The sequence below is a fragment of the Salvelinus fontinalis genome, chromosome 3 (genome assembly GCF_029448725.1).
Source record: "Salvelinus fontinalis isolate EN_2023a chromosome 3, ASM2944872v1, whole genome shotgun sequence".
In the NCBI taxonomy this organism is placed as follows: domain Eukaryota; kingdom Metazoa; phylum Chordata; class Actinopteri; order Salmoniformes; family Salmonidae; genus Salvelinus; species Salvelinus fontinalis.
Window position 1 is genome coordinate 47,499,518 of NC_074667.1, and position 24,358 is coordinate 47,523,875.

Consider the following 24,358-nt stretch of genomic DNA (forward strand, 5'->3'; position numbering starts at 1 on the left):
TGAATTGGCAGGATTAAAAGTTCATTTGATGCCATCGATTGCATAAGTGGGCTTTTACTTGGCCCATTACCTTTCCTTTAATACTCCCTTACACACACCGAGAGACATACACACTCACCAACACATGCACACCAACGTTTGCATGGTCCTCCAGTCCTCTTAGGTCCAGATTGGGCATTCTTTACTTGCGTCCACTGAATTACAATGACTGTCTTCCTGCTCTCCCTCTCTCCCTTGCTCCATCTCTCTCAACCTCTCCCTTTGTCTCTCTCGCTCACCCTCTCTCCCCCTGTCTCTCCTACCAAGCACTGCAACACCCCCCCCCCCCCCCCCCACACACACACATTATTTTACCATGAAGAATCAGATAATGCACATCTCTACACCTCAGAGGTTGAATTGGAGCTGTGCCCACAATAATTAGGCAGAGATGTATGTATGGGTCTCCAGAGATTCCATCTATGCATTTGTTCTAATAAAAATATTAGTATTTGTGGGTGTGCTCTTAATAATATTTTTTTTCTATCTTTGATCTCCTCAAACTCAAACACTTGCTCCTCTCTCAAACAGTAACCTGCACCTGTGTGGGTGGGTGTGTGTCTGCATGTGTAAACATGTGGAATACAGAGCACAGGGAAATGGAAAGACTTAATGTCACACACACAACTTCAGAACACTTTCCCTAAACCCCTGAAGATAGCAGACAAAACGTTGTCTTCTATAGAGGAGTGTGTGTACCCCTGAACAAGATCACACAGTAATAAACACGTGCAACCACACACACACACACACACACACACACACACACACACACACACACACACACACACACACACACACACACACACACACACACACACACACACACACACACACACACACACACACACACACACACACTCAGTGAACCACCAAACTGATTGTCAGAGAGCCAGTATCTGGCAGGCCTGGAGAGTGGATGTATCCCTCGGGGGTGGTTATCGTGAAGAGGTATCCTGTTAAAAAGTGAGGCATTCCTCTATGGTGATAACCGTAAAGCTCCTCTCCTCTGTCTGCCAAGTTACACATCCCCATCAGGCCGCTTAAAAAACAACAACTCGCTAATAGCAACCTCGCCTGATTACAGAGAATAAATCAGCTCATAAAATGACTACAGCAATTTACCAATCAAGTGACCTCTTCAAGGAGTGTCATATTCATGTGTGTGTACTGTATATATGCTGAGTGTACAAAACATGATGAACTTTCAATGACATAGACTGACCAGGTGAATCCAGGTGAATGTTATGATCCCTTATTGTCACTCATTAAATCCACTTCAGGCAGTGTAGATGAAGGGGAGGAGACAGGTTACAGAAGTAATTTTAAGTCTTGACAAAATTGAGACATGAATTGTGTATGTGTGTCATACAGAGGGTGAATGGGCAAGACAAAAGATTGAAGTGCCTTTGTACGGAGTTTGGTAGTAGGTGCCAGGTGCACTGGTTAAGAACTGCAAGTCTGCTGTGTTTTTCACGCTCAACAGTTTCCCGTGTGTGTCAAGAATGGTTCTCCACCCAATGGACATCCAGCCAACTTGGCACAATTGTGGGATGCTTTGGAGTCAACATGGGCCAACATCCCTGTGGAACGCTTTCGACACCTTGTAAAGTCCACACCCCGACGAATTGAGGCTGTTCTGAGGTTAAAAGGGGATGCAACTCAATAATAGGAAGGTGTTCCACTCAGTGTACATCTGTGTGTGTCTCAGTCAGCGTGTGTGTGTTTGGTATTTGGTATTTTATTAGGATCCCCCATTAGCTGTTGCAGCAGATCTTCTTCCTGGGGTCCACACAAAGCATGAAAAATGACATAATACAGAACATTAATAGACAAGAACAGCTCAAGGACAGAACTACATCAATTTAAAAAAGGCACACATAGCCTACATATCAATACATACACACAAACTATCTAGGTCAAATAGGAAGGAGGAGTTGATCCGTGAGGTGGTGTGTGTGTGTGTGTGTGTGTGTGTGTGTGTGTGTGTGTGTGTGTGTGTGTGTGTGTGTGTGTGTGTGTGTGTGTGTGTGTGTGTGTGTGTGTGTGTGTGTGTGTGTGTGTGTGTGTGTGTGTGTGTGTGTGTGTGTGTGTGTGTGTGTGTGTGTGTGTGTGTGGTGATTAGATTGCTCTCCTCTCACTGTGGCATGTATTAATTCAATGATGTATGTTGCCATACAGGACAAATTGTCCCTATCGTCTCGTGTGAGCTCAGGGCTGCGGCTTCCATTGCTTTTGCGGCCCACTCTCGTGCTGTGCCCAGCCCCCTGATTGAAATAGATTTTAGTAGAAACGTCTATCATTAGAGTTTTATTGGCTTATTTACAGTCCACACGCTCAGTGATTCACCATACGGTCATTCAGATAAACACACGTGTGAGTAGAGCAGACCAGACCCAGCATCGCTCACAGAGGCTTACTACTCACTGGAGTTACTATGGTAACAGGACGTTTACTTCTGATCAACTCAGCCAAGGTGTACAGTACATTAAGGAGAGGCAGTCTTACATGTGATGCAGCCATAGAAATAATGTGTTGATGGAGGAGTTTTTTGTCTTCTATTTAGGTGACTCTCCATTTCTCACTAAATCAATTACCTCCAAATGAAGTTAATTACACTATATGCCAACAGTGCTAAACCCTACAGTGCTGCTTCCAATTCAGCAGAGTACTTGCTACTGGAGGAGAAATTAGTTCCAGCTTTTAACAGAGAAACAAAATTAATTCAATATAATTTGCTGTAGTTGCATTTAGCCATTTCTTAGTTAAGTGGTAAATTGAGGAGGAGGTGAGGCCTGGTACTGTAGTGTACAGGTAGATTATGCTTTGGCACTCGAGCCAGGGTTGTTGTTGATGAAGCGGGATGGCCTAGCCACTTAGTCTCTGCTTCCTCTCTGTGACACCAGTCGCCCTAGTTACAGAGGGACATTTCTCAGCTTAAAGAATGGACTGCCACCGACGTCACTGTCCTCAGAAACAAGATGGAGCTCTTTACATTTATATCGGCGCAGATAAAGTTTCTGTTACTTCATTAGGTGTGACTTCTCCCTCTTAATTGATCATAGGTGCTATTTGTACATGTATAGATATGATAATGGTCCAAACGCAATAAGCACACTTGCGAGAAAGTGACACAGCTATTCTTTAGCGCTCACGTCGTTGGGAAGGCAAACAAAGGTGTTTCAACTGCTCTCTGACACTGCAGAGATATCCTCGTTTGTCGAACAATCCCCTCGCTCCGATTCGCCTGCACTGCAATTAAAGCCTCATGGTGCAATGAGCCAAGAGTCTCTTGAAGGTACAGTAGCTTCATTTTCAGTTGCCCTTTATTCTTCACTTCACTGTTTTATGTGACTGTAAGGAGATACAGAGAGATTCAACAGGCCTTTTGGACTGGTGATAGTAAAGAGAAGTCAGGGAGAAAGAATCAGTGCTGTTGGATGGATGATAAAGAGATGAGATGTCACGTGGCACTGGCCTGGTCTTTCTGCCGTGTCATTGTAGTGTGGTGAGTCAGGCTGCCTGTGTGGGGAGAAGAGAGGGACTGTGCTGTGATACTGGCAATGCAGAGACAGACACAGTGTGTGACCCCATGGAGGAGGTTCACATGGGACAGAGGTGTGGGTTTAACAGACAATCATTAATAATGAAACTATAATTCCCTTGGTCACGCTCTCCATCGCTCTCTCTCTGCCTCCCTCCCTACCTGTTTTTTTCCTATCACCCCTGTCTCTATCTTTGAAGCCATCTCTCTCTTCCTCTCTCAGTCTGTCTTCGCAGAGGGCTATCTTAAGTAGGAAGATTTAGCGCAGGGCTCTGCTTAAATAAAACCCCAGTGCTGCTACAATCATTCAGTACTCTCTGTGGTCTGCCATCCACCAGAAACACGTTTCTTTGATGTGTTTAAGAATAGCGGGACAGTGGGAGAGAACTCGAAGAAGTGTGGTAGATGTGCGATGCCTCACACGGTGACTGGAAACAGAGGAACAGAGGAAGACAGTAGGTGGTGACGGAGGTGGCTGAAGAATAGACCTGGACTCAGGGGGTAACTGAACAACAGAGGAGTGCCATGGGAGGGTTAGGAAGAAAGGAAGGTAACAGTGAAGGTTGGCCCTGAAACTGTGTGGTTACTCTCTGATCCTCTTCACATTGATGTCCTACAGTAGGGGTCTTCCTAGTCTCTCAATGCAGGGAGACAATGAAAGAAAACCATTGATTGAAGTGTGTTGAAGCTCAGTGTGGGGCTTTATCCCAATTAGGGTTGAAAAGGGAGGGTGTTTTACTGGAAACTTTAAAAGTTTACCAGTAAACTACCAGAATTTGTGTATCTTTCAAGGATGTTATGTAATCTATCACAAAACATCTAGTGGCGATTTTGGGTAATTCAGATTATCACAGGTGTCTAATTATCTTTGGCCCTCTGTGTGGCCTTATCACATGTAAAATATATGAAATAATTATAAAGGATTGTTTAAAAAATAAATAGAATGAAAACATTATCCTAATTATAAACCATCAACTTAGTGAATACAATTGGTGTTTAAAATGAGGATTTCAGCATTTTTTTAATGGACATTTATTTATTTCACTATGGCAATATGCATTTGTTGTCAGTGTCGTGGCGTCAAATCCCATTGTTGATTAGATGCTTTTTTCATTAATTTCACAATTTTATCTTGAACCATATGGTCTATCCACTAGAAACTCATGTTTCTAGTGTCATGAACACATATCATCAATTAATACTACACTATAAACGCAACATGCAACAATTTCAAAGATTTTACTGAGTTACAGTTCATATAATAAAATCTGTGAAATGAAGTAAATTCATTAGGTCCTAATCTATGGATTTCACATTACTGGGAATACAGATTTGCATCTGCTGGTCACAGATACCTTAATGAAAAAGGAAGGGGGTGGGATCAGAAAACCAGTCAGTATCTAGTGTGACCTCCATTTGCCTCATGCAGCAAGATACATCTCCTTTGCATAAAGTTGATTAGCCTGTTGATTATGTTCTTCGGAATGTTGTCCCACTCCACTTCAATGGCTGTGCGAAGTTGCTGGATATTGTCAGGAACTGGAACACGCTGTCGTACACGTCGATCCAGAGCATCCCTAACATGCTCAATAGGTTACATGTCTGATGAGTATGCAGGTAATGGAAGAATTGGGAATTGTTCAGCTTCAAGGAATTGTGTACAGATCATTGCAACATGGGGTCGTGCATTATCATGCTGAAACATGAGGTGATGGCGACGAATGAATGGCACGACAATGGGCATCAGGATGTCATCAAGGTATCACTGTGCATTCAAATTGCCATTGATAAAATGCAATTGTGTTCATTGTCCATATCTTATGCCTGCCCATACCATAACCCCACTGCCTCTACCAACCTGTACCCCCCACATTGACTCGGTACCGGTACCCCCTGTATATAGCTTCATTATTGTTATTTTATTGTGTTACTTTTTAATTACATTTTTAAAATTTAGTTTATTTAGTCAATATTTTCTTAACTCCATTTCTTGAACTGCATTGTTGGTTAAGGGCTTGTAAGTAAGCATTTCACGTTAAGGTCTACACCTGTTGTGTTCGGCACATGTGACAAATCACATTTGATTTGATTTTGAGTATGGGGCACTCTGTTCACACCGTTGACATTTACATTTAAAATGTTTGTCATTTAGCAGAAGCTCTTATCCAGAGCGTTTTACAGTTAGTGCATTCATATTAAGATAGCTTTGTGAGACAACCACATATCACAGGCATAGTAAATATGCTGGGCTGAGCGGGAGCTTGCCTCCTGTAGGGGAGGGAGGGCCAAGAGACCAGGGTTGGGGTGTAGAGTTTGAGTATAGCCTGAAGGTAGGGCAGAGCAGTTCCTCTTGCTGCTCCGTAGGCAAGCGCCATGGTCTTGTAATGGATGCGAGCTTTGACTGGAAGCCAGTGGAGTGTGCGGAGGAGCGTGGTGAAATGGGAAATCTTGGGAAGGTTGAAAACCAGGTGGGCTGCAACTATCTGGATACGTTGCAGGGGTTTGATGGCAAAAGCGGGGAGCCCGGCCAACAGCGAGTTGCAGTAGTCCAGACAGGAGATGACGAGCCTGAAATATTTGGTATTTGGTATTTTATTAGGATCCCCATTATCTGTTGCGAAAGCAGAAGCTACTCTTCCTGGGGTCCACACAAAACATGAAACATGACACAATACAGAATATAAATAGAAAAAAACAGCTCAAGGACAGAACTACATCAGTTTAAAAAAGGCACACATACTGTAGCCAACATATCAATACATACATACAAACTATCTAGGTCAAATAGGGGAGAGGTTTTGTGCCGTGAGGTGTTGCTTTATCTGTTTTTTTTAAACCAGGTTTGCTGTTTATTTGAGCAATATGAGATGGAATGGAGTTCCATGCAATAATGGCTTTATATAATACTGTACGCTTTCTTGAATTTGTTCTGGATTTGTGGACTGTGAAAAAAAACCTGGTGGCATGTCTGGTGGGGTAAGTGTGTGTGTTAGAGCTTAATGCATTAATGTTTCTTATAAAAATAAGTAGTTATGCAGTCAGTCTCTCCTCAGCTCTTAGCCAAGGGAGATTCGTATGCAAAGTATTTACAGTATATTAGCCCTCTGAATACAACGAAAACCAAGAAGTGCCACTCTGTTCTTGGCCACAGAAGCAGCTTAACTCGGTCTTTCTTTGCAGTTCTCGACCACACAACTGTAATTAAGATAAGACAAAACTAGAGCCTACAGGACTTGCTTTTTGGAATGTGGTGTCAAAAAAGCAGAGCATCTCCCGAGTGGCGCAGCGGTCTAAGGCACTGCATCACAGTGCTATAGGCGTCACTACAGATCCGGGTTCGAGACCGGGCTGTGTCGTAGCCGGCCGCGGGAGACCCATGAGGCGGCGCACAATTGGCCCAGTGTAGTCCAGGTTAGGGGAGGATTTGGCCAGCCGGAATGACCTTGTCCCATCGCTTTCTAGCAACTCCTGTGGTAGGCTGGGCGCATGCACCCTGACACAGTCGCCAGTTGGATGGTGTTTCCTCTGATCCGGGTTAAGCGAGCAGTGTGTCAAGAAGCAGTGCAACTTGGCAGGGTCGTGTTTCAGAGGACGCATTCCTCTCGACCTTCAACTCTCCCGAGTCCGTACGGGAGTTGCAGCGATGGGACAAGACTGTAACTATCAATTGGAATTCACAAAAATTGGAGCAAAAAAGGGGCTAAAAAAAGTATAATAAAATATAGTGTGTGTATATATATATATATATATATATATATATATATATACACTACGGGTCAAAGGTTTGGACACACCTACTCATTCACGAGTTTTTCTTTATTTTGACTATTTTCTACATTGTAGAATAATACTGAAGACATCAAAACTATGAAATAACACGTATGGAATCATATAGCAACCAAAAACTGTTAAACAAATGAAAATATATTTTATATTTGAGATTCTTCAAATAGCCATCCTTTGCCTTGATGACAGCTTTGCACACTCTTGGCATTCTCTCAATCAGCTTCACCTGGAATGCTTTTCCAACAGTCTTGAAGGAGTTCCCACATATGCTGAGCTCTTGTTAGCTGCTTTTCATTCATTCTATGGTACAACTCATCCCAAACCATGTCAACTGAGTTGAGGTTGGGTGATTGTGGGGGGCCAGGTCATCTGATGCAGCACTCCATCACTCTCCTTCTTGGTCAAATAGTCCTTACAGAGCCCAGAGGTGTGTTGGGTCATTGTCCTGTTAAAAAACAAATGATAGTCCCACTAATGGCGTATCGCAGCAGAATGCTGTGGTAGCAATGTTGGTTTAGTGTGCCTTGAATTCTAAATAAATCACAGACAGTGTCACCGGAAAAGCACCCCCACACCATCACACTTCTTCCTCCATGCTTCACTGTGGGATCCACACATGCGGATATCATCCATTCACCTACTCTGCGTCTCACAAAGACACAGCGGTTGGAACCAAAAATCTAAATTTGGGCTCATGAACATAGGACAGATTCCCACCGGTCTAATGTCCATTGCTCATGTTTTTAGGCCCAAGCAAGTCTCTTCTTCTTATTGGTGTCCTTTAGTAGTGGTTTCTTTGCAGCAATTCGACCATGGAGGCCTGATTCACGCAGTTTCCTCTGAACAGTTGATGTTGAGATGTGTCTGTTACTTGAACTCTGTGAAGCAATTATTTGCGCTGCAATTTCTGAAGATGGTAACTTTAATGAACTTATCCTCTGCAGTAGAGGTAACTTTGGGTCTTCCTTTCCTGTGGCGGACCTCATGAGAGCCAGTTTCATCATAGCACTTGATGGTTTTTACACCTGCACTTGAAGAAACTTAAAAAATTCTTGAAATGTTCCGGATTGACCGAGCCATGTCTTAAAGTAATGATGGACTGTCGTTGTTCTTGCCATAATATGGACTTGGTATTTTACCAAATAAGGTTATCTTCTGTATACCACCGCTACCTTGTCACAACACAGCTGATTGGCTCAAACGCATTAAAAAGGAAAGAAATTCCACAAATTTGCTTTTAAGAAGGCACACCTGTTAATTGAAATGCATTCCAGGTGATTACCTCATGAAGCTGTTTGATTTGTTTAACACTTTTCTGGTTACTACATGATTCCGTATGTGTTATTTCATAGTTTTGATGTCTTCACTATTATTATACAATTTTGAAAATATTACAAATAAAGAAAAACCCTGGAATGAGTAGGTGTGTCCAAACTTTTGACCGGTACTGTATATATGTTCTACTGCTAGACCTAAAAAATTATTGGTCGACCAACAGCCTATCAACCAAACAATCGACTATTTGGGGTTAGCCCTAGTGTGTAGCTGAAGGACCCACGTATGTATAGAGTCTGTTGACATCCTGTGTATTGCTCCTCCAGCTCAGGTCACAGACCTCTGATTGACTCTGTTTTTCCATCACCAAGACACTCTCTCTCTCTCTCTCTCTCTCTCTCTGTCACGATCGTCAACGGGACTGAGAGAGGACCAAGGCGCAGCGCGTGGAAAGTACATCTTCTTTTATTTTAAAGAAGGAAAAAACAAAACAACAAACAGAACAGACGACCGTGAAGCTATACAAACATCAGTGCTGACACAAAACACTTCGACATAGACAATTCCCCACAAACAGCTAAAGCCTATGGTTGCCTTAAATATGGCTCCCAATCAGAGACAACAATAACCAGCTGTCTCTAATTGAGACCCAATTCAGGCAACCATAGACTTTCCTAGATACCTACACTCAACCATAGACACAGCTAGACTACTATACTAAACATAAACCCAACTACTCTAATAAACCCCCTAAACCTTACAACCACCCTAGACACTACAAAAACACATACATTCCCCATGTCACACCCTGACCTAACTAAAATAATTAAGAAAACAAAGAATACTAAGGCCAGGGCGTGACACACTCTCTCTCTCTCTCTCTCTCTCTCTCTCTCTCTCTCTCTCTCTCTCTCTCTCTCTCAATTCAATTCAATTTGCTTTATTGGCATGACGTAACAGTGTACATATTGCCAAAGCTTATTTACAATATAAAAATGAGAATCAAAATTGTCAACGGGACAACAGTAACAACAATAACCAAGTGTCAAAATAACCATACATTGAACAATAACAATAAACATACAGTAGAAGACATGTGCAGGTTGATTGGTCTGTCAGATACTGTCCCTCAACTTATGGCAGGCAGCAATGTAGTGCGCTGCCAACCCACAGCTATCTGCGTCCTCCCCCAACAGGACGGGTAGCCTATTCTCATCAGAGAGGTCTTTGAAACCTTGAATAAGAGTTTCAAATTTGGGGAAATTACACTCGCTAATTGTCTTATATTTTTGACATTTTGTCAGGAAATGCAGCTCCGTCTCAGGTTCTGCTGTTGTGCAGTGGTTGCACAGCCTTTCCTCTACAGGGAGCCAGGTTTTCCTGTGTCTACCCTTCTAAATGGCAAGGCTGTGCTCACTGAGCCTGTACTTTGTCAAGGTTTTTCTAAGGTTTTGATCAGTAACCATGGTCAAATAGTTAACCACGGTGTACTGTCGATTTAGGGCCAGATAGCACTGCATTTTGCTTTGCGTTTGTGCTTGTGCTTGTGTTTCCCAATAAGCAATGTAGTTTTGTTTTGACTGTGTTGTAATTTGGTTTATCCTGATTGATTGGATGTTCTGGTCCTGAGGCTTCAGTGTGTTAGTAGAACAGGTTTGTGAACTCAGCCCCAGGACCAGCTGGATGAGGGGACTCGTTTCTTTGCTCAGCTCTTGGCATTGCAGGGCTTGGTAGTGATATGAGAGGGGGTCACTGTATTTTAGATGTTTCCAAAACTTAATTGCTATTTTTTGAGTTTTTATTATTAGTGGATATTTGCCTAATTCTGCCCTGCATGCATTGTTTGTAGTTTTCCTCTGGACATGTAGGAGAATCTTACAGAACTCTGCATGCAGGGTTTCAATGGGATGTTTGTCCCATTTGATGAAATCTTGTTTTGCAAGAGGAGCCCACACCTCGCTGCCATAAAGTGCAATTGGTTCAATGACATATTCAATTAGTTTTAGCCAAATTTTAATAGGTATTTCAATTTCAATTTGCTTTTTAACGGCGTAGAATGCCCTGCGTGCTTTCTCTCTCAGTTCATTCACTGCCTCATTAAGGTGTCCAGTTGAGCTTATTTTTAAACCTAAGTAATTGTAGTGTGTGCAGTACTCTATATATTTTGTACCAATTGAGAACTTTGGTCTAATTCCCTGAGATCTGGATCTTCTCTGGAAAATCATTATTTTAGTATTTTTTTTTTTTTTATTCTCTCTCTTTCTCTCTCTCTCTCTCTCTCTCTTTCTTTCTTTCTTTCTTTATTTGAGTGGAAGTATCAGAGGTGTTACACAATGTCTTACATGTTTTCCAGACTCTAACGTGTTTCTCCTGCTCCTCTCTCCTCTCCTGTTCTCAGGTGGGACTGAAGGACAACCCAGCAGTGGACCCCATTATCCATGGCCTGAGGGGGGTGGTTCATCATGGTGAGTGACACATCCATCACCCAATCATTCCAGGAGGGAATTCACCAATCATTGGCCTACAACATTTGTTCATTGAGGATCACAACATAATTTTTTCCAAAGTTGCATGTAACGCTGCAATATCTCAGCCATTTTTCATTTCTGTTTGTGTAGTTTGTTGTTGTTGCAAGTACCTAATTATAGAGAACATACCCCAGGTTGCCCCCAGGAGTCTCTACAGACAAAAGAAACTAGGTTGTTTTAAAAAATACTCCCCTAAAGCAGAATTATCTTTTTATCCCTGATGCACCCCTTTCAAACAATAATGAACACAGTCTTTAATAAAAGTTGGCACAACCATAGCATGTAGTTACATGAAGTATTCATGGAATCATCTCAGGCTTAAAGTGACTAAGGGGGCAACATTTTGGGGGGGGTTTGCATTGGGAGCAATAACCTCAACCATACATCTGTAGTTGCGATCAGACCGACCTGTACAATGGTCAGGAGGAATTTTGGACCATTCCTCTTCACAAAACTGTTTCAGTTCAGCAATATTCTTGGGATGTCTGGTGTGAACTGTTAACTTGAGGTCATGCCACAGCATCTCAATTGAGGTCAGGACTCTGACTGGGCCACTTCAGAACGTGTATTTTCTTCTGTTGAAGCCATTCTGTTGTTTATTTACTTCTGTGTTTTGGGTCGTTGTCCTGTTGCATCTTCCTGTTGCAACTTCTGTTGAGCTTCAATTGGCGGGACTATAGCCTAACATTCCCCTGCAAAATGTCTTGATTAACTTGGGAATATATTTTTCCGTTGATGATAGCAAGCTGTCCAGGCCCTGAGGCAGCAAAGCAGCCCCAAACCATGATGCTCCCTCCACCATACTTTACAGTTGGGATGAGGTTTTGATGTTGTGTGTTCCTTCCAAACAACTCAACTGTAGTTTCATCCGTCCACAGAACATTTTGCCAGTAGTGCTGTGGAACATCCAGGTGCATTTTTGCGAACTTTAGACGTGCAGCAATGTTTTTTTTGGACAGCAGTGGCTTCTTTCTTGGTGTTCTCCCATGAACACCATTCTTGTTTAGTGTTTTACGTATCGTAGACTCGTCAACAGAGATGTAAGCATTTTCCAGCGATTTCTGTACGTCTTTAGCTGATACTCTAGTATTCTTCTTAACTTCATTGAGCATTCTGCGCTGTGCTCTTGTAGTCATCTTTGCAGGACGGCCACTCCAGCCACTAGGGAGAGTAGCAACAGTGCTGAACTTTCTCCATTTATAGACAATTTGTCTTACCGTGGACTGATGAACATCAAGGCTTTTGGAGATACTTTTGTAACCCTTTCCAGCTTTATGAAAGTCAACAATTCTTAATCTTAGGTCTTCTGAGATCTCTTTTGTTAGAGGCATGGTTCATATCAGGCAATGCCTCTTGTGAATAGCAAACTTAAATTTAGTGAGTCTTTTTTATAGGGCAAGGCAGCTCTAACCAACATCTCCAATCTCATCTCATTGATTGGAGAAGTCATTAGCCTAGGGGTTCACATACTTTTTCCAACCTACACTGTCAATGTTTAAATGATGTATTCAGTATAGACAACAAAAATACAATAATTTGAGTGTTATTAGTTTAAGCACACTATGGTTGTCTATTTTTGTGACTTAGATGAAGATCAGATCAAATTTGATGACCAATTTATGCAGAAATCCAGGTCATTCCATAGGGTTTACATACTTTATCTTGCCACTGTATCATGCTATACCACAATCAAAATTAAGTTCAAAGGCAGAGAATCTGAGATCATTGATTGTTTTTGAAGTGACAGGTTTGCGCAAAATCTGTAGCCTATCTCTGCTGTAAAATAGGGGCTTTCTAGCAGTCGTAGGGAGGCAGGAGGCAGGCAGGTAGCGGTGCAAATGAGTGTTGGAGTTATTTACACAGCGTTGGTGTTTCAAAGATGAAAGTGATATTTACAAATATATATATATATATATATATATATAGATGGACTTGGTCTTTTTTATGGCAATAACAGCTCAAATAAGCAAAGAGAAACGACAGTCCATCATTACTTTTAGACATCAAGGTCAGTCAATCCGGACCATTTTAAGAATATTTAAAGTTTCTCCAAGTGCAGGCGCAAAAGCCATCAAGCGCTATGATGAAACTGGCTCTCATGTGGATCGCCACAGGAAAGGAAGACCCAGAGTTACCTCTGCTGCAGAGGATAAGTTCATTAGAGTTACCAGCCTCAGAAATAAATGCTTCCAAGAGTTCAAGTAACAGACACATCTCAACATCAACTGTTCAGAGGAGACTGCGTGAATCAGGCCTTCATGGTCGTATTGCTGCAAAGAAACCACTACTAAAGGACACCAATAAGAAGAAGAGACTTGCTTTGGCCAAGAAACACGGTTAATGGACATTAGACCGGTGGGAATCTGTCCTTTGTTCATGAGTCCAAACATCCACCGTGTCTTTGTGAGACGCAGAGTAGGTAAACGGATGATCTCCGCATGTGTGGTTCCCACCGTGAAGCATGGAGGACGAGGTGTGATGGTGTCGGGGTGTCGGGGTGCTTTGTTAGTGACACTCAGTGATTTATTTAGAATTCAAGGCACACTTAACCAACATTGCTACCACAGCATTCTGCAGCGATATGCCATCCCATCTGGTTTGCGCTTAGTAGGACAATCATTTGTTTTTCAACAGGAAAATGACCCAACACACCTCCAGGCTGTGAAAATAGTAAAAATAAAGAAAAACCCTGGATTGAGTAGGTGTGTCCAAACTTTTGATCGGTACTGTATGTATATATACACTGCTGTTCAAAAGTTTGGGGTCATTTAGAAATTGTAATGAACACGATGGGAGACAGAGCTGGTTTCAAGCGCAGGTGTTTATTGTAAAGTACCACAGGAGGAGGCAGGTAGCTGGGTCCAGGGGCAGGCAGAAAGTCATACACAGGGGGTCAAAAAGGCAACAGTACGGGCAGGGAAAAGGCAAGTAACGTTGTCCGGGAGATCAGGCAATAAGTTGATAACAGGAAATCTATAGGCTAAAGTACAGGCAGGGAATAGGCAAAAGGTGTCGTTAGTGAGGCAGGCAACAACTATCATACACGGGAGGAGTAATTTATAGGAAAAATAGGAAAAACAGATCTCCGAATAGAAGTGTGTCACAAAACAAACAATACCTCACAATGATGGGGTGCAAAGAACTGAACTAAATAGTGTGTGATAATGACATACAGGTGTGTGAACAGGTGATCAGAATTCACGTGTTGGGGATCTGGAGAGTGAAAAACACATTTTTAGTCCATTTAAAAAAACATCAAATTGATCAGAAATACAGTGTAGACATTGTTAATGTTGTAAATGACTATTGTAGCTGGAAACAGCAGAATTTTTATGGAATATCTACATAAGTGTACAGAGGCCAATTATCAGCAACCATCACTCCTGTGTTCCAATGGCACGTTGTGTTAGCTAATCCAAGTTTATCATTTTATAAGGCTAATTGATCATTAGAAAACCCTTTTGCAATTATGTTAGCACAGCTGGAATCTGTTGTTCTGATTAAAGCAATAAAACTGGACTTCTTTAGACTACTTGAGTATCTGGAGCATCAGCATTTGTGGGTTCGATTACAGGCTCATCAGTCTATTCTTGTTCTGAGAAATAATGGCTATTCCATGTGAGAAATTGCCAAGAAACTGAAGAGCTCGTACAACACTGTGTACTACTTCCTTCACAGAACAGCACAAACTGGCCCTAACCAGAATAGAAAGAGGAGTGGGAGACCCCAGTGCACAACTGAGCAAGAGGACAAGTACATTAGAGTGTCTAGTTTGAGAAACAGACGGCTCACAGGTCCTTAACTGGCAGCTTCATTAAATAGTACCTGCAAAACACCAGTCTCAACGTCAACAGTGAAGAGGCCTACTTCGGGATGCTGGCCTTCTAGGCAGAGTTGCAAAGAAAAAGCCATATCTCAGACTGGCAAATAAAAATCTAAGATTAAGATGGGCAAAAGAACACAGACACTGGACAGAGGAACTCTGCCTAGATGGCCAGCATCCCGGCCAGCATCAATGTCCACAGCCTCTTCACTGTGGACATTGAGACTGGTGTTTTAATTTGATGTTATTTTAATGGACAAAAAATGTGCTTTTCTTTCAAAAACAAGGACATTTCTAAGTGACCCCAAACTTTTGAACGGTAGTGTATGTATATTTGTAAATGTCACCGTCATCTTTGAAACACCAACGCTGTGTAAATTAATCCAACACTCATTTGCACCGCTACCTGCCTGCCACCTGCCTCCCTACGACTGCTAGAAAGCCCCTATTTTACAGCAGAGATATGCTACATATTTCGCACCAACCTGTCACTTCAAAAGCAATCAGTGATCTCTGAGTTTCTGCATTTGAACTTTATGTTTATTGTGGTATAGCGTAATATAAGTAGGACATAAAACTAAAACTGAGGGGGCAGAAGTTTCAACTGAAGCCCCCTTTAGCCCCCTCGTGGAGCCGGGTACGTCGGGGGCCTGATTGGTGTCACACTTTTTCCCTAGCCCCAGCTAACACACCTGACTCCAATAATCTACTAATCATGATCTTCCATTTAAAATGCAATTAGCTTAATCAGCTGTGTTTGCTTGGGATGGGGAAAAAGTGGACCGTCACTAGTTACCAGAGCCACAAAGTCATAAACTCTGCCTATTTCAAAAATGTATCTTCTTAAAATGTGATTTTAAACCTAACCTTAACCCTAACCTTAATCACACTGTTAACCTTATATTAAATTTTTGTTTTCATAAATTTTTATGATATTGTCCATTTTGACTTTGTGGTAGTGCTATCTAGTGGAAACTGAAGCAGTGACACCACTCTGGCCCCCGAGGACTGGAGTTGCCCTTCAGTGTTCTAGGAACTTGAAAGAGAGAGAGCTGTTTAAATTTCCACTCTCATCTGGCTGGGTCTGGTCTTGTCTGGCGGACACGCACCACCACACTGGCTAGCGGTCTTTGTAGTTCACGGCTTGTTGCATTTTACATGAAACCTTTGTTAAACACAGGCCTGGGCAATTCCAGTCCTCGGGGGCTGGGGAAATAGTGTGACACCAATCAGGCCCCGAGGACTGGAGCTGCCCAGGCCTAGCCTTAACAAATGCCCTCAAACAAGCATAGCAAGCTGTTGGGCTCTCATGAGAAATCACCCTGTAGAGCACACGGTCAAACTCATTCCATAGAGGTCCGAGTGCCTGCTGGTTTTCGCACCTCCCTTGCACTTGATTGAGGAATGAAGGTCACTGTTCAGTAAAGAACTCCCCTCACCTAGTTGAGTAGGTATTAATTGGAAGGATTAACCAAAAACCAGCAGACACTTGGCCCTCCATGGAATAAGTTTGACACCCCTGCTGTAGAGTTTATTCTTCTATTATTGAGTGGGTTATTGTGTTGTACCTTGGTGACCATGTTTCTGGTTGACCTTTGCTTCATCAATGCCAGTTTTTTTCAATAGAATTGCCAAATAGTTATGCCAATATTAACTTTAAAATACCAATTTAGGAATATTAACCTTGGTTCTGACTACACTTTTTTGCAGATCTGCAAGAGACAATTAAAGCCTTGTCTATATGAGACCAGAGGGATATGGGTGTGTCCCTGGTGTAGTGATTATAGTTGGGTGAATGTTTGATGTCAGATAAATCTGACAGGACTAAGATTGTTATTAGGATGAAGGCTTAAGGCACTCGACAAGCTAAGATAAAGACTGCTCTAGCCTTTGATTCACTGAGCTCTCACTGATGTAGAAGAGCTGGGTAACTTTGACATACTGATACATTAACAGCTGTAGCTTACAGACAGCACTATATCTATATTGTAAAGAAAAATCGGAACTATATTGCATGATGACTATGATGATGATACAATCCTCATCATCACGTTACTTTTAGTGTAACCATGTGTTGTTACCGAGGGCGGTGGAGGAGGAAGGGAATGTGGGAGAGGAAAGGAGGAGGAAGGAAATGTGAGAGAGGAAAGGAGGCAGTTTGAGGGAGAAGTGAGGGAGAATTACTGGAGAGGAGGGAAAAGGAGGGAGTGTGTTGGGAGAGGAAAGGAGGAGGGAGGGAATGTGACTGGAGAGGAGAGGCAGGGAGGGAGAGAAGAAGCAGGGAGGGTGAGGCAGGCTGTGGCTTGCCCAGGGCCAGGCAGCATTACGGGGGGTCTTTATCAGAGACAGATATGACCGTGGGGTCCCCCGCCTTCCCAGTCTCCCCCTTCCCTCCCCCGCTGACGGGCCTGTCTCCTGCTGTTGTGAATTGCAGAGATGTATTTTCAGCTCTGTTGCCTCCACACGAGGAGGGGACAGGGAGGGAAGGAGGGAGATGGAGGGAGGAGGATCTCAAGATGTATGGATTTGAATTAAGCATTATCATACACACATGCATACTAACAAACTCACACACAAACTTCCAGCACACAAATAGCAACACACGCTACGTTTTAAACAATTAGACAATAGTTTGAAGAAAAGAAGAAGTGTCAGAGGAGTATTTGCTGTGAGAACATTGTGAAGCAATCCTCTGTTTTCAATGGCTCTGTGTGTTCCCTGTGGCTCAAAGGAAGGCATTTTAATTGCAACATTAGCATCGCTGCGACACAGTTCATTCTGCTGGTATTTTAAGCACACAGGCCTGTGCGACAGGAAAGCTGTCTGCTCAAGTAATCATCCATTAGGTTCCTATGTTACTTAGTCTTAATATTTAATTATACAGCAAGGGCAGGAACACAATCTAAGCGCAAAGAGACGAATCGGGACACATATAAGGAGATGCCAAGTGCTGAGGGCCAGTTCTGAGTATCTCTGCATGCGTGTGTACGTGCATGTGCGTGTGTGTGCATGTTTGCGTGTGTCTGTGCGTGCGTGCGTGTGTGTATATGTAGCTCTCTTGTGCAAGAGGCAGATGTTGCAAGTGGATTTAAGCTGGGGTCAGTCAACACATATATGTAGATGAAATGACCCCCGTCATTTGGCTTTAATCTTTAATAGAACCAGGAAAATCCTTTGTTCGTTCATTTCCTATTTGAAAAAGCACTAGATGAGTGCAGGAGACTGTGTAAGATACATTCAGTACAGTGGTTGCCCATTTACGCATGCAAAGGCTACATTGTAAAAATGCAGTGAGCCACAGTCTTTTTTCTGTCTAAAGACATGGTGATTTGAACTGTGAAAAGGTACTGGGGCATAATATGAAGACTTAGGAGTGATTCAAGTGTATCTATTAATTTATACGACCTAGCTGTATGATACAGCAGTGTCTCAAGGCTGGATACAGCATAGGAAGGAGGTATAGAGAGGGTGCTGATTGGGTGACATACTGTACTGCCCAAACCCTATACATGTATGTCATTGCATTCTCTTGCATGCAATGTATGTATATGTACATGGCCCAGTGTTAGCCCAGTGTCAGCATCATTGTTTACCCAGTGAACCGTTCCCTCTCAGTGGTCTCCTGTGACAGTACTGAAATGAACTCCCCGCTCCTCAATGGCACAAATTACAAGTCCATTAATTCAGCATCTCACGGTGGCTTTGAAGTCTCCACTGACTTGGCACTCTCCAGCCCTGATTGGCAATTAATTTAAAAAGGCTGAAATAGCTTACAGTACAGTAGACTACAGTACTGTATGTGAGTCTAACTAGTGGTACAGCTGTGGTGGTAACAGCATAGCCTCTTCCCTGCCACTGTGCCTGCCTCTGTCCTCTATTCTGCAGCATTGGCTTTAATCCCCCAGCTCTCCCATTCACTTCCAATCTGATGCGGCTCCGCGACGCATTGCTAGCACGCTAAGCCTCTTTTTCAGCCCTGCTCAATAGGATTCAGAGTTTAGTTATGTATTAAAAATGTGGGGCAGGAGGATTCATATAGCCATTTTGCTTTGTTTATTCGCCCCATCTTTTAGGTTATTTATACTGTTATCTCTATTTGGGAGGGAACGCCTCATTCTTATGGCACAAGAGGTTTGCCCCAGCTACATTTATCTTTACCCTGGGTGTGTGTTGGGCTGCCATTGTTGTCTTTGACTGATAAGCGTTGCCATCACAACAGGATTTTGGAGGGAATTGGGTTGGTTTTACCATCTGTTGGATTCACCAGATTTGTGTAAAGCTTCAGTGGTCCATTCCAAAATACACTTTGGGTTCTGATGGAGCCTGGGACACTGGGGACAGATCCAGTGGTTACACACATGAGCTCTGACTCAGGGCTGGTTGAATAATTCTTAGAGGAGATCAATGGTATTGATTAGTTGCCAAAATGGTTGACTACTTGCATCAGCACTAGAGGGCCATACTATACTCAATGATTCAGTGACAAAGGGAACACATCTTCCCCATGACACTGTTTACATCAATAAATACATTTTCTCATTCTCCAGCATTGCAGTATGGACATTCAGTATGCTACATGTGTGGATTGTATGTGGCTGTGACTGAATGGTTGATACTGATTCTTTGTGTCCCTGTGCTTGTTCTCCCCCAGAGAAAGAAACCTTCCTGGAGCCCTTTGTTCTGAGAGATCTGTTGCCGTCATCATTGGGGAGTTACTATCGCTACACAGGCTCTCTCACCACCCCACCCTGCAGCAAGGTGGTAGAGTGGATCGTCTTCAACAGACCTGTGTTCCTCTCCTACAAACAGGTGAGTCACTGTCTCTCTCAAATGCGCCACGCACGCACGCACGCACGCACGCACGCACGCACACACACACACACACACACACACACACACACACACACACACACACACACACACACACACACACACACACACACACACACACACACACACACACACACACACACACACACACACACTGATGTCTTTCTTGACTAATGGTCTCCTCCTTCCAGGAGCTGTAATTTGCTCACATACATAATGTGTGATGTCTGTATTTGTGATTGGGTTGGTAGAGACATTGTCAGTAATGTGATGGTGCAGTGTCTGTCCTCACATGACCCTTCTTTCCACCCCTCTCCCCATCTCTCCTCCCCAACAGTCCAGGGAACATTTGGCAGACTTACATACTAATGAGGCCAAATGAGTTTGCTTAAGAGTGTGACTGGAGGACGCCAAATGTGGAAGAAGTATTGGCTTTTTATAAGGGGACAGAGAGGGAGAGAGGGAGAGAGGGAGAGGGACGGAGAGAGATAGAGCTGTGGTGTTGAGGGGTGGCCGAGCGTTGCCCCCTGTCACCGTGCTCTGTGGGTCTGCATTAAACATGTTTATCTGCCAAAGCTTAGTCAAGGCCCAGACAGCTCTGGAGCTGTGGAAGAGAGGAGCTGCCTGGCTCTGGGCCCACAGAAAGATAGGTCACTCCTAGATACAGCTTTATACCACTTGAATACCACTAGCTTACCGTTAGCCTGCTTCATATTCCCCTTACATACTGTCTGGCTAGATAACATACTGGCTGCTACATAGAGCTCAGCTGAAGATTAACCACCCATAGGCAAGAGCATAGTCCTAGTGCTGAATGCAAAATGGCACACTGGTACATAGGTCTTTGTACCCCCAAATGCTAGCAGAAAGGTGGGCAGTCATAGCAGCTGCATGCACAGTACGACTAGCAATAAGACTATCACATACACATAAAACTCTAAAAGGCCATCTGCAGTTGAAACAATAACAAACTGTCATCCCCACCACTGTTTTGGTAAAAAGTTGAGGGATGGAGCTAGAGAAATCGAACCACTCTCAAATTCATGGACAGAGCTTTGGATGCAAGGACTGACCATACATGATATGAAACATAGTTCTAACAATGTTTTGAGGCTATAGAGTGTTTGTTTACATTTACTTTGTTTACTAACGTTGGAGTAAAACAAGCTTTATATTTTGGGTTCTGATGGGGTACGACAGGTGAACTAAGCTCATGAGGCATTTATAAGTTATATTCTTCAAGAATCAATGGGTACATATCATTAATTAAAGTCCAAAAATAGGTGGACAACTACAGATTGCCCCTTTAAAATAAGGTGTTTATGGGAGCTCACGGTGAATGTTGCTTCCTCAGAAGACAGCAGGTGTCCCATAGCAGGGTAATAGACGGGATTTGTCTGTTGTCATCCTCTGAATTATAAGAGAGCGGAGAGGCAGGGTAGAGAAGATGAAAAGCAGCATGGAGGAACTCTGAGCCTGACCTTTTGGATGATTTGATTTGGCCTGAGATCCAGTCAACAATGAATAATACTCTGAAATGTATATGGAAAATACAATGGTGTTATTTCACGGCGACTCTACAGATCTTCCTGGTATAAGAAGTATTTTTTGGACTCCTGAGAGGCAGGGAGCTAGCTAGCTACTCTGTGCCCAAGAAAGCAAAGGTAACCTGTCTAAATGATTACCACCCTGTAGCACTCACATCTGTAGTCATGAAGTGCTTTGAAAGGCTGGTCATGGCTCACATCAACATCGTCATGCCGGAAATCCTAGACCCACTCTAATTCACATACCGCCCCAACAGATCCACAGATGACGCAATCTCAATCATCCTCCACACTGCCCTTTCCCACCTGGACAAAAGGAACACCTATGTGAAAATGCTGTTCATTGACTACAGCTCAGCGTACAACACCATAGTGCCCCCAAAGCTCATCACTAAGCTAAGGACCCTGGGACTAAACACCTCCCTCTGCAACTGGATCCTGGACTTCCTGATGGGCTGCCCCCAGGTGGTAAGGGTAGGCAACAAAAACATCTGCCACGCTGATCCTCAACACTGGGGCCCCTCAGGGGTGCGTGTTTAGTCCCCTCCTGTACTCCTTGTTCACCCACGACTGTGTGACCAGGCACGACTCCAAAACCATCATTAAGTTTGCTGACAATAGACAACGATGAGACAGCCAATAAGGAGGAGGTCAGAGACCTGGCAGTGTGTTGCCAGGACAACAACCTCTCCCTCAATGTGAGGACAAAGGAGCTGATTGTGGACTATAGGAAAAGGCGGGCCGAACAGGCCCCCATTAACTTCTCTAGGGTATGTGGGACGGTAGCGTCCCACCTCGTCAACAGCCAGTGAAACTGCAGGGCGCCAAATTCAAAACAACAGAAATCCCATAATTTAAATTCCTCAAACATACAAGTATTTTACACCATTTTAAAGGTACCCGTTGTAAATCCAGCCAAAGTGTCCGATTTCAAAAAGGTTTTACGACGAAAGCACACCAAACGAGTATGTTAGGTATGAGCCAAGTCACAGAAAAACACAGCCATTTTTCCAGCTAAAGAGAGCAGTAACAAAAAGCAGAAATCGAGATAAAATGATTCACTAACCTTTGATAATCTTCATCGGATGACACTCATAGGACTTCATGTTACACAATACATGTATTTTTTGTTCGGTAAAGTTCATATTTATATCCAAAAATCTGAGTTTAGGCAAGACGCTACTGTATCACTTGGCAAAAAGCCTGAGGAAATGCAGAGCTCCAAATTAAAATGAATACTACGAATTATTACCATGAAAATTACAAGAAAATCAAACTTTCATTAAATCACACATGAACGATACCAAATTAAAGCTACACTGGTTGTGAATCCAGCCAACATGTTAGAATTCAAATAGGCGTTTCAGCGAAAGCATACGATGCTATTATCTGAGCATAGCACCATAGTAAACAAAAGAGAGAGAACATTTCAACCCTGCAGGCGCGACACATAACGCAGAAATAAAAATATAATTCATGCCTTACCTTTGACGAGCTTCTGTTGTTGGCACTCCAATATGTCCCATAAACATCACAAATGGTCCTTTTGTTCGATTAATTCCGTCGATATATATCCAAAACGTCCATTTTGGAACACCATGTGTTGGAACACCGGTTCCAACTTGCTCAAACGTGACGACAAAATATCCCAAAGGTTACCTGTAAACTTTGCCAAAAAATGTCAAACTACTTTTGTAATACAACTTTGGGTATTTTTTTACGTTAATAATCGATAAAATTGAAGACGGGATGATATGTGTTCAATACAGGATTAAAACGAAATGTTGCATGCCTTCTGTTTGATTGAAGCGCATGTCCAGAACACCTGGAGTGCCTCGACTTCAAGATGGCTGTATTTCTTCATTACACAAAGGAATAACCTCAACCTATTTCTCAGGACTGTTGACATCTAGTGGAAGCCGTAGGAACTGCAAGCAATTCGCTTAACCTGGTTTCCCAATAAAAACTCATTGAAAAGACAGTGACCTTAAAAAAAAAGATCTGAATGGTTTGTCCTCGGGGTTTCGCCTGCTAAATAAGTTCTGTTATACTCACAGACATGATTCAAACAGTTTTAGAAACTTAAGAGTGTTTTCTATCCAAATCTACTAGTAATATGTATATCGTATCATGGTCCAAGCAGACCAAGACAGTTGTGAAGAGGGCACGACAACATCTTTTCCCCCTTAGGAGACTGAAAAGATTTGGCATGGTTCCTCAGATCCTCAAAAATGTCTACAGCTGCACCATCGAGAGCATCCTGACCGGTTGCATCACCGCCTGGTATGGCAACTACTCGCCATCTGACCGTGCAACAGTGGATAGTGCGTACGGTCCAGTACATCACTGGGGCCAAGCTTCCTGACATCCAGGGCTTATATACTAGGTGGTGCGCCCCAAAAATTGTCAAAGACTCCAGTCACCCAAGTCATGTTCTCTCTGCTACCACACGGCAAGTGGTACCGGAGCGCCAAGTCTAGGACCAAAAGGCTCGTTAACAGCTTCTACCCCCAAGCCATAAGACTGCTGAACAATTAATCAAGTGGCCACCCAGACTATTTACATTGACACCCCACCCCACCCTTCTACACTGCTGCTACTCACTGTCTATTATCTATGCATAGTGTTAGGCTCTAACTAAACAGAGTAAAAGACTCACAGATGCTTAGTAAAGCTTAAACCAAGTTTATTCACCCACTGGGTCATACAGCTGCATAAGACAAAAAACATATTCACACAAGCACTGGTATTTAACCCTTTCTCCTATGCTGAGCCCCTCCTTACACATCTGAACAGCAAATACACCCCTGTTTGCTATCCAGAAGATTAGTGATGTATGTTCTTCCGCACTTAATCTAACGTGACCTCTGCCCAAACTCCTCACTCCTCCCCAACTCACGGCTGTCATGGTGACTTGTACCAGACTGTGTCTCTTCTCCTCCCATAGGACCCCTGATGTCTAACAATAACATATCCTGACAGAATG

The 24,358-nt window shown here is 43.0% G+C and overlaps 1 protein-coding gene across 2 annotated transcripts in view; it reads left to right on the plus strand.

The window, feature by feature from the left end:
• The window catches only part of LOC129851013 (receptor-type tyrosine-protein phosphatase gamma-like), a 325,487-nt gene that overhangs the window by 240,832 nt on the left and 60,297 nt on the right, over positions 1–24,358 (plus strand). For both annotated transcript variants that reach the window (XM_055917161.1, XM_055917162.1), the window contains exons 6-7: positions 11,043–11,109; positions 19,647–19,804. In XM_055917161.1, coding sequence (XP_055773136.1) covers positions 11,043–11,109; positions 19,647–19,804 — 225 coding nt within the window. The remainder of the gene's footprint in view (positions 1–11,042; positions 11,110–19,646; positions 19,805–24,358) is intronic.